At 40.9% G+C, this 12,051-nt stretch overlaps 1 protein-coding gene across 3 annotated transcripts in view; it reads right to left on the bottom strand.

Annotated features, from left to right (window-relative positions):
• Nucleotides 1-12,051, bottom strand: part of MID1 (midline 1) — a 285,444-nt gene that overhangs the window by 31,318 nt on the left and 242,075 nt on the right. For all 3 annotated transcript variants that reach the window (XM_054975067.1, XM_054975066.1, XM_054975068.1), the window contains exon 4: nucleotides 4,511-4,618. In XM_054975067.1, the coding sequence (XP_054831042.1) occupies nucleotides 4,511-4,618 (108 nt within the window). The remainder of the gene's footprint in view (nucleotides 1-4,510; nucleotides 4,619-12,051) is intronic.

Consider the following 12,051-nt stretch of genomic DNA (forward strand, 5'->3'; position numbering starts at 1 on the left):
AGCCTAACCCTCAGAGACTCTTATAAGGCTTCCTGGTTCCAGCTACTTGAACAGAAGTTAATCTCTCATAAATCGTAAGGTGAAGGATCTTTTTTTCTTCCTCAGTAAATCAATGTAGAAAACAGGTGACCAAACTGATTTATGTTAGAGAGAGCTATACCCATTTTGATGCTCAGAGGACGTGTTCCCTGCTTGCCTGGGGCCTTCCATCTAAAGGTAAATTCCCTATTTGGAATCCTTGGTTAGCCCAAAGTTATGTAGGACTTCTATGCACCCATGATTTAAGTGCCCTCTTTCAATGGTATTGTTGGGTTGTCTGCTTGGGATTCTCTTTTCGGATCGGTTATGTCCCTGGCCCCTCCAGTTGGTGGAGTTTCTTGTACATATTCTCCTGCAATGCCCTTATGTGCTCCAGTTTAGGCTAAAATAGATTATGCCTTGTTTTGGTGAATAGAATATGTTTCATTTAGCGACATAAGAGCAAAAGTTTCAATTCCTCTTAGAGGATTCTGACTCCAATTGCACTTATTTTGTTTCTTGATTTCTAGAGGCCACAGAGAAGTGTTGAAGGGAGGTTTTTTAGACATGGGTTCTATGTAAGTTTTCTCTTAGCCTTGTTGTTCAATACCTAGGTTTAAGAACAGGGGAAGAAGAAGAAGATATCACAGGAAACTAATTACCAACAGCAGTTGCCCAGAATCCCTTGTGATTTTTCTAGCTGGCACATGTCTGTATGTTCCTGAACATTCTGCTCTGAGAATCTGTATTTTTAGATAAACTGAAGGAGTGAAATAATTATTTACTTGATATAATATTATACAGTTTAGAGTACATTATGAAGAGTAAAAAATTAGACCTTTCATAATAGAGCATTTTAGTGTTATATTAATATTATAAGGTGGAGCAGTAAAATTCCCCCGATTCAGTGTATTAAAGAATGTACATGGGGGAAAGTTCTTTTCCCCAGAGAGTTTTAAATTTTGTGCATAATTAGTACACACACAGTAGCTGCTCCATCAGCAGTTAGGTAAGTGGGTGAAAATGGGAGTAGGAAGGGAGGGAAGACCTCTTCTCCTGAGAAGCACTCACAAGGCTATAATGGTCCTGTTGTGTTAAAGACAAACGCTGTAAGTCACTGTAATTTGCATACGGGCAGTGACAAAATTCTATACCAGGATGCCACCAGTGTGATACAGTCACTTTACTGTTGGAAGCATATACAGTTGGTGCCTGCAGCACTTCTATAACTACATACTGTACTACAATTAGCTTTTGGAAAACTCTACAGATCCAGTGTTCAGAAAATATAGTAATTCAATAACACAAACACAACACACAGCAGGTTCAAGACTGTACGAAACAAAGGAAGAAACATGATTATTTCCTGAACATGATATATGCTCTATACAAGCCTCCATACAAAAAAGACTAAGACTGCATCCACACATGGCTGAATATTGGAGCTATTGTTGAGACAATGTATAGTCTTGTCTACACAGGAAAATCCTGTCATGAATTATTGAGAAACAATATCACAGTATTCAACCATGTATACATGTAGCCTAATATTCAGGCTTGTTCTGTTTTAGGCAGAATACCTCATGAGGAATCTAACCAGCACATCTCTTGATGTTTCTATAAAATTGCTGTCCTCCAGAACAGCACCATGATGCCAATCCAAAACACTCTCCTAATTGCTTTAAATATAATTAAAGATGTGGTGATATTAAGTCAAGGGTGTTTTGTTTCCCCTCTAGTAGCACACATAAAAGATGACTTTAGTGTAAAAAACATCACAGCGGTGAAGTGACAATTTAAAAAGCTGCCCTTGCATGTTCACAGACATAGCCACTAAAGGAATGTTTATGGATGGCTTAAGCACTATAAAATTATAGTGACCTTTAAAAATCAGGAGACTATTGAATGGGCAGATATGGACAGTCAACTGTATGAAGATTGGACCATTCCCACTTTTGGAGGAGCATTTTAATCTGAAAAGTTACTATCTTAAAAACAAGTTTGCATTATTCAATGATAGCAGCTGTCATGTTACAAATTTAAAAGAATGTCTAAAAAATTGTTAGGGAGATTTAAGTTCACCACACTGGCTAGTACAAAAATAAGAATGAGAAAGGCTGTTGTCTTATATTTTCATGTTTCTTGCTGGATCATTGGAACTTTGGTATTTATCCTTAGTATCAGAGCTCCGACCTATTTGCCTAGGAAGTTTAATCCAGGTTTCATTTTAGCAGATGGAATATTTAAAGTTTACCAGAACTGCAGTTCTTTTGTTATAATGGAACATCTCAACCTTGTTAGGAACGTCCTTTGTGACTGGGGTCCATATTGGCAAAATTTTAATTTCTCAGTACAGTAAGATAAGCTTTTGTCTGGGCCAAGATTGAGTGAAAACACTGACTAATTCCTCTTCTTATTACAGCTCCCATTCCACATGGCATTTGTCCATGAAGATTCCATGATCCCGAAATAGGCTTGTTAGTGTTCAAAGGGGATGCCTTCCTCCCTTTTCACCCATTTGATCCAATCCTTTGTACTTCCACTGATAACTGTTGAGAGGAGCTACAACAAAATCAATGCAGAAAATAGTTGTTGCCACAATGAAATTATTAGGGACTTGGGATTTGTTGAGCCCTGCTACATTCCCTCGTTGCTCAGATTCTGCCTGCTCCAAAATCTCTCCAGAACAATTTGCCAGAAGTCCCCATGAACTCTTCCAGGAGGCTGTTTTACAAGCATGGGGACAACAACTGAAAAACCCCTGGCTTTTAATACTTGAATTCCATCTGAGTTTTGCTATTATTCTAGAATTGGCTATTCTGCCCTGTTTTAAAAGCTGGGGATCTTTGCAGTGTAGATTAAAATATTCCAGAAAAGGCGTAGGTTTTTTTAGAATCTTATTATCAAGAGTTCAAAATGAGCTTTGTCGGCATGTGAAAAGGCAGGCTGTGTACTACATAGTACCTTAATCTTCATGCACATGTGTTTACGAGCATGTGCATTAGCAGGGGAAATGCATCATCTCCTCTAATCAGACATTTAACTTCAAGGGATGGGGGCTTGAATCCTGACAAATGGTAATTCAAGAAGCTCACAGTAACAACATTTTTAACACAGCTTAACTTTTAATTCAAACTGCTAAGGCAGCTGGCGACAGCACCTGTTTAAACTGCTGACATCTTCTTTATCTGGAAAATGGCTAAGCTTCTGTTGTCAGCAAAAAGAAGCCTTCAGTTCCAAGCGCAAGCCTTGTTTGTCAAAGGAGTCTCTTGGATTTGTTAAAAACATCTTTATAGCCTAAGAGCATTTATTTACCAAACATGTAAAGCCCTGAAGAGAATCTGCTCTGTCAATACAGAACTTCTATTTCTTCGCATGCAAAGCTTGGTGCTGAGTAGGCCTTTCTGACTGAATGGAAATCTGCCATGAACTTTGGTAGAAGAATGCACGTTCCCACTGCAAACACGTAACCAAGGAGATTATACAGAAGGTTGTCATCTGAGATCCTAGAGGGAGCTGTATTTTGTTAATAGCATAAAGAAGTTCAGGGCCTGTCAAACAACAACTTGGGGAACGGTGGTCTTCAAACATATTTAAGTCAGTTTGTGCCTTCAGGGCTTTTTATTTTAAGTTAATTGGAATATCTTGACAGCTAAGTGAACCATTTAACCTCCCCTTGACTTTATTTCTTGTCAAAGCTTTCCCACACAAGGAGAGTTTATGTTTGACTCTTCAAACTCCTTTAGTAGTTGAAGATTGAATGTCTTGCACGAAAAAGCAACAAGAACCATAGTCACCCTGATTTCACAGCTAGCTAGGTAACCAATTTAAAGCTTGAATGAATATTTGAGATTTACCTCACACATTATGCTGGCATCAAAAATAGCTGTATGATAGTTATTCAGAAACAGTATTTAACACGCTCATTCTCAGTTCGAACATTAAAATATTTCATTACTTTCTCCTTTCTGTAACATATGTAATTTTCCAGTACTGCGCTCAGCTTTCCACACGCAACTCCTATGGCTACTTTTTAAAAAATCAGAAGTTAACCTGTATAAATATCTTAGATGAATTATTAAAGCTTCACTAGAATAAAATATTAATGCAACTATTCATGTCAACCCTGGGCAAATACTTTTGGATCTTGTCTCACAAACACAGTTTTGTTAAACCATTATTATATTAGCAGTTTAAATAAATCCGAACAATTCTCCCCCCTCACTTGGAAAATAATCTGCCATATAACTGAAATATTAAAAAAACCAGACTGAGATGCACAATTCAATAGGTTTTAGATGATAACTGAATGTTTACTTAATGAGTAGTGACAGCATGCACTACTTCCTTTTCCTAAATGTAGCAGCTGTCAAGGATTATTCAAGGACTTGTGTGCCATTTTGTAGAATACAAAAGCAAGAAGCCAAAAAAATTACAGAGCAGAAACCATTTAGTTCCATCTGTTTGAGAAACACCAAGGTAAAAGGCTTACCTTCCCTTCCTTGATTTTGGTCCCAATTATCTGACGTCGTTGTTGGATTATTTCAATAAGCAGATCACATTCTTCCATCAGCTTTGTTTCTTGTCGGGACGCATTCACCTAAAGAGTATATAAGTTTTGTTTGAAAAAAGGTTGCACAGATTCTAAAATTCTCTACATGGAGATATCAAATGAAGGGAATAATATATAATCCCCATAGTCATGCTGATGGGTGCCATTGCTGATGTTTGTCTAAAAATATACTGTCATAATCACATGGATCATCATTAGGAAATAGTGTCACGAATCCGTCTCCAAATTCCCCCTCCACAGGCTCTGCTCTCAAATCTCCAGGAAATTCCCAGACTGAAGTTCGCAACTTTTGGGTCAAGGAAGGTGGGTGGTTAGAAAAAGCAAAGGAAGCAGGGAAGGGGGAGATGATGTGAAGGCTGCCAAATAGGGGTGGGCACAAACCGTGAAAAAAAAGAACCGTGCGGTTCCTGGTTTGTGCATTTTCACAAACCATGAAGTTCCCTGAACTGGGGCAAGTTCGCAAACCAGTTCGTGGTTTGCACATATGGTTTAAATGCCCCTTTATGCTACGCGGCACAGAAAGGGGCGTTTAAACCCACAGATCAGTTGCTTGTCAGGGAGATCCCCAACAAGCAGCTGATCATTTAAACAGTGGGAAGTGGCTGGGCAGCTGGGAGTTCCTGGCCAGCCAGCCAAGCCCCGCTGTTTAAATGGCCATTTCCCTGCCGCTCTGAGATGCGGGGAAATGGCCATTTAAACTGTGGGTGGGGCTTGGCTGGCCAGCCAGGAACTCCTGGCCGGCCAGCCAAGCCTCACCTGCTCTTTAAATGGCCATTTCCAGGAGCGGCAGGGAAATGGCCATTTAAGCTGCGGGTAGGGGTTGGCTAGCCGGCCGGGAGTTCCTGGCCAGCAGTCAAGCCCCACTGTTTAAATGATCAGCTGCTTGTCGGGGATCTCCCTGACTAGCAGCTGAGTGGCAGGTTTAAATGCCCCTTTCCATGCCACATTGCAGCAGCATGGAAGGGGGCATTGCTTTTTAAATGAACAAAACAAACCAGCATATCAGTTTAGAAGTTCGTGGAAAGAAGCTTCCACGAACTGCTGGTTTGAGAACCACGAACAGGGGCCGGTTCGTGGTTCTTTTTGGTTCGTGTTCTATTTTGTGCCCATCTCTACTGCCGAGAGGAAGGAAAGAGGAAAGTGTGGGGAAGGGGGTACAAGGGAATGTGAAATGCCCTGCTCCTCAGCAAGGTTATCCACTTGTATTACATAAACCTACTACTCTCAGGCTCCCACTCACCAATGTTCCCTTGCCTGAATAGTTTCAGTTTTCCTTTGTCCTGGTGTGAACTTTTTCTGATATTCCTACTTCCTCCTTGGCTACTAACTTCCTGTCCATATTTCCATTTTCTTTCTTCATATTCCTGTTTTTCATACAGGTATGTTTTTTTCTTTCAGGTATTGCTCCTTTTGGACTTAAATTCTATTCTTCTGTTCAAGTTCCTAACAACCAACCATTCCATCTAGCCTAGTAACCATCTCCCTCTTTTTTTGTCAACCATTTTTAACCTAAGCACAACTCCTCACTTTCTTCAAAAACTTGCACCATTTGCCAATATACTGACAGCTGACATTCCCCAATGTCAGCTGTCAGTATGTTTGTAAATATTTCCATGTGACATCAGGATAGGAAATGACTGACAGGAAACAGGCCATTTAAATTGTATGGACATATAATTGCAGTATATGGCTTTGATCCAGAGAGCCAGGGGCTTTTCGTTATAGGGAAAAGATGATGAAGGGTAGGAATATGATAGAACTATATAAAATTAAGCATGGGTAGGGGAAACTGGATGAAGAGATAGTTTTCTCCCTCTTCCATAATCCTAAAATTTTGGGGATCCCAAAGGAATTACTTTTTTCTTTGGATGTGAGGTCAAAACGAAGAAGAAACAGAAACTGGTGCACAGAAAATTCAGTGCACACAGAGAATAGATGTCCAGGAGAATTCTGAAGACCCCCCTGAGGAAGTTGAGGCTAAATGCGTAGGGGATATACAACATCAAAGAATGTTCTCTTTGCACCCATTTTTTCTTCTTCATTTTGACTTGACTTGGTGCAGCTGCCCTTCTTCTCCCTTGGATGTGAGGGCAATCTGACGGTGACATCTGTCACCTCATTGATCACCAGGGTTGATTTGATTGATCTGACTGGCTAGGCAGGTATTCCCTTCCTCCCTCACAGCCCCCTCACACCTCCTGAAGCTGCACGCTTGGTGGAAGAGGACAACCATCCCAGGTAGAAAGAGTGTACAGTTCCTTGGAAAAGGGTATACTTTTTTCCCTCAATGAAAAATTCACTGCCATATGCTTTAGTGATGACCGTGATCACAGCTTTTAAATGGGATTAGACAGATTCATGGAGAAGTTCATCAGTGGCTGCTAGCATAGCATCTAAATGGAACCTCCACATCCAGAAACTGTAAACCTCTGAATATCACTGATAGGCAGGGCAATGAGGGGGAGGCCTTGGTATCCAGGGCAACTAGTTAGCTGCTGTGTGAAACAAGGTACTCTGAAATAGTGACTTTGATGGATGTACAAGGGTGTCACTCTGTGAAGGACTGTATCATTAATAGTACAAGTATGAGATTTTTATAACAACAAGAGTGTGCTTATATACCACCTTTCTGGACAGATTAGTGCCACATGCAGAGCAATGAACATACATTAGTAAATTTGCATTGGATTTTTTAGGTTGGTGATGAACAACTGCATATTCATAACTCCGGCTCTGTTATTCCGTGCCCTTGAGACACCTGATTGATCACTCCAACACCTGAAGCAAATCCATCCAATCCCAGATGTCCTTCCACCTCTGAGATTCATTAAGTAGTACTTAATGAATCTCAGGATGACCCAAGATCTGATGGACACATCAGGAGTAGAGTTGGTCACTACTGACTTCAATGAACTTAGAAGGAGGTAAATGTACATAGTAGAACTGCCAGCTCCATCTTGAGAAATTCTTGGAGATTTTGGGGATGGAAGCAGATATGGGGAGGGGAGGGGAGGGGAGGGGAGGGGAGGGGAGGGACCGCAGCATATAGACTCCATCCTCCAAAGCAGCCATTTTCTCCAAGAGAACTGATCTCTGTTACCTGGATATCAGTTGTAATTTTGGAAGATCTCCAGCCACCACCTAGAGGTTGGGAACCCTGGTACATAGGATTGCACTGTAGATGGACTAGCAGATGGCTGCAGGAGGGATTTTCTTATGTTCTTGCGTAAACTTATGCAATTCTTACTATTTAAGGAAATTAGTGGGAAAATGGGCTAAAATGCTGACATTTTTCAATAAACATCAAGATATACCACATTTTTAAGATAGGAAAAATAGAGCTTTGTTTTGCATTTACTGGGGACTCTGATCCAACAGTGTGAGTTTTTATATGCAAAGCGGGGTGCACTGCTATTCCCAGCTATGTGGGAAGATGGGTATTGGCGGTGGCCCCCGGGCCCGGCGGGCACATGGAAACGGCGACGAGCCGCCTCCCCTCAGGGGGCAGGGGGTCTGGCCGCTCGCCGGCAGCACCCCCCCATGTGCCCACCTGCCAGGCCAAAAAGGAGAGCGCTGGTGAGAAAAGAACGGTGGGTGATGCCAGCGGCATCTGTGTTTGTGTTTCGCCGTCTGTGTTTGGCCGTCAGAGCTGCCTATCAGGGTTTGCAGGGATGAGATTGGAGTGCCTATGGCTACAGAACACCCCCTTCCCCCTCCCTCTCCTGGCTGTCTTCTCCCAACTGGTGACTGCTTTGCTGCTCCGTGGTTGGAAGGAAGCCTTGCTGATCAAGGAAAGCTGGGCTTCCATTCGGGTTTCCAAGGCAACAGAAGGAGGGGAAACACAGTTCAGGCATTCCCCTGGCTCCGTTGCCCCGGGAATAGATTACTGGCGCCTGAGTGTTTGGCTTCCCGATCCAAGCACGATCCAGCCCCGATCCAGCCCCCCTCCCAATCGCTGGATCGTTGGCCGTGGCCGATCACGATCCTCTGAGTCGCGATCGCCATTATCGTGGGTTTTTTTGGGTCGTAATGCGGATCGTGCCCATCTCTAATAATGACCAGTAAAAAGTAGCATTGATGGACTACAAAATTACTCTTTCCAAACGTTTTTCCTCAATAAGATTCATATAAATGCTATTGAGTCTAAAGTTGGGTATCTAAAAACAGTGAGAAATGTAAGATTTCCAGAATATGAGTAAACATTTGGAAGACATAAGCCCGTTCATTTTAAAGGAGTAAAAAGAAACAGCTTGTTCTATTACTCCAGTACTTTGTGGATTGTGTTTCGATTTTGAATTGCTTTAGTTACCCTTTAAAAGGCCTAAGCTGAAACTAGACCCTGAATCACACACGTGCACACGCATACACAACAGTATGACAATTTCAAAGATCCATGCAAATGTTTGGCAAAAAGCGCTGCACTGCAGCTTTCAGGTTGTTGATGAACACACCTACTCCAGCTCTGTTATTCAATGCCTTTAAGACAGCCAACCGATCTCTTGCACATCTGAAAGGAGTACAGTTCATTGAAAGACCCAAATATTTTTTCAGGATGCCCCTAGATCAGATGAAACACATCAAGTTTGATGTGATCAGGAACAATTGATCACTGCTGAAAAGAAACCTTAACAAACTGAGCCATGTGTTTCAGGAAACTGCATGCTCACTAAACCAACCATAAACTGGGAAATGAAGTGGCAGAATCTTCCGAGACTCAGAGCGGAACCACAAGTGACAAAAGGCACAGGTTGGACACTTGTCAGCTTCCCTCAAGTTTTGATGGGAAATGTAGGCAGCTTGGCGGAATGTTGGACAAGTAACAGTTGAAAAGTCCATTGGACAGCAGACAGAGAGCCAAGCTGCAAGACTAGGATGCCTACATTTCCCATCAAAACTTGAGGGAAGCTGGCAAGTGTCCAATCTGTGCCTTTTGTCACTTGTAGTTCCACTCTCAATGGCAAGTTTACTGCTATGGAGAATGGTAATGATTTCTTAGACTCAGGAGGAAGAAAGCCTGAGAACCACATTAATGAAAAATGAGGCAGAATCTAAAACAATTCAGCCCCAAATCATGGAAAAATATGAGGAATGTTCAGGACAAATCCTTCTGCTCAACTTCAACAACAATATACTGGTGGAGATAAATCAAGATGGGTAGCAGAGCTAGTCTGTCTGTAGCATATACTAGTGCAAATGCTTGTACATCCTGCAGTGAGGTACCTCTTTTGTTTAAACTGAGCAAGGGTAGATTCAGGAGAAGGACTTCTGGATGAAATGAGTCAGTACCTCCAGCAACTATAGCCTGCAAGCTACATTGTTGGTTTGTAGCACTGCGGTGAAAAGAAACCTAATTCTATTTCATACCCAAGTCTGACTATTAGGAATGAATTACTTGTGTCCAGCCCTTCCTCAGATACAAAAAAAGAATATTCTAATATATCTGTCATTTCACCTAGATAAATTTATTTTCATATATAACTTAATCTGACCATGTGCATTCTCTCATGCAGCATAGGATGGCACTTGATGTGGTACAGTTAAAGTCTGTTGTAATTTCATGCAATGATCAAACTAATCATTGTTTCATTGATCCTAAATGGTGCATTTAACAAATTATAAAACAGGAATCTCATATAATTATATAATTAATTCTGAGAGCATTTATTTATTTATTGCTGTTTTATGCAGCTTTTTCCTGTCTGAGATCTTGTTTTTAAATCCTCATCTTATTCTGAGAGTTGGGTTAGGATAAATAATTAGTCTGAGATCACCTAGTAAATTCTTGGACGAGTTGAGATTTCAACCCTGGTTGAAATCTCCTACACCGACACGACACATGCACTTGTTAAGAGCAGCTCTGTACTTCCCATGTCTATGCCATGGACTTCTTTTCATCCTGTAAAACAACTACAGGGAATTTTTGATTGAGTACAGAGCAGCTGGGAAAAGCAACAAGAAAAGGGCTGCTTTTGCTTTAAATATGCTTTGCTCTTAACTTCTCTTAATGGCCTGTGATTGTTACTTCTTGAGGATATAATACATTGCATTCCACCAAATGCCCTGACGCGAATAACCCAGGCAAGCCTGATCTTGTCAAATCTCAGAAGCTAAGCAGGGTCAACCTTGGTTAGTAATTGGATGGGGACCACCAACGAAGATCAGGATTGCAGAGGCAGGCAATGGCAAACCACCTCTGTTAGTCTCTTTCCTTGAAAACTCTACTAGGGATTATACTCTCCATCTCTACCAAACAGTTGGTGGGACACCCTTCACTATCTCTACAAGATGACACTTGATATATCAATATTCATAAGAAAATTCTCATTTCTGTTACTGGCTGCATTTATAAATAAATTGTGTGTGTGTATATATATTATATTTTATACACACACACAAACAAATTTATAATAATAAGCCTTTAAGAAAAACACAGAATGCTTGTTTGCATTAAAACCATTAAAATGCTTGTTTGCATTAAAACCATTAAAACCAATTAATCATAGTGCAGTCATTAACATATCTTCACATGCTATGTGTCACTTTCTTTATTAACTTGGTAGACAAATGTCCCAGATCCTTTTTTAAGATTTACATTGTGTAGAGAGATCACTAATTAGAGAATCCGTATGAACTGTATTTCATTCAAAGTTTTTTTCCCAGCTTATCAGTCTGCAGATAGAAACTCAATTATGTCTAGGACTAAAGGCAAGGAAGTGAGACAAATATTAACTAATTGTTCATAATAAAATGCACAGGAGCGATGAGGGACGGAAAATGTAGCGTCTAATTGTGCGTATTTTTATCCTACTTACAATATGGTTACTATTATTGCAATAGCAGTACAAATCACAAAATTTAAAAGAATTCATCAGCCCTGTTAGTTGTCCTCATATGATTCCTCAAAAATAGCACAAACTTGCCATACTTACTCTTTATCATTTCTATTCTGATTTGATTTGTTAATTTAACTAAAAGAAGTAATTAATTTGATACATTCTGTACACTTGACCTAGTAATTTTTTCATAATATATCCAGTGCTAACAACGTGAGCAGAACTGCTGCAGTCTGTTCAAAGCAGTGTTCATTCACTGTTCTAACTAGGGTTAGAACATGGCATGGCAACTGGCAGGAGATTGGGAGGCAGGGATGGTGGGGAGGCGGGGGAGAAAATTGGCACCCCTGGTATGATGATGCAACTTCCAACACAACCCAAGTGACATTATTGCACCAAGGGCAATGCTCTAGTGTTCACTCCAAACTCTATGATTAATCATAGAATTTAAGGAGAATGCCAGAAGTTGTGTCATCATGCTAGGAATGCTGATCAACCCTCCATTTTACCCACCATTTCCCTCCCATCGTCCAGCTAAGCAGCAGCAGACAGCAGTGGTGGGAGGAAGATCTCCCACCATCAGCAGGAATGTGGCAAGCTGTGAAGAAATGCATTTTATTTCAAGGA

The sequence above is a fragment of the Eublepharis macularius genome, chromosome 3 (genome assembly GCF_028583425.1).
Source record: "Eublepharis macularius isolate TG4126 chromosome 3, MPM_Emac_v1.0, whole genome shotgun sequence".
NCBI classification, from domain to species: Eukaryota; Metazoa; Chordata; class Lepidosauria; order Squamata; family Eublepharidae; genus Eublepharis; species Eublepharis macularius.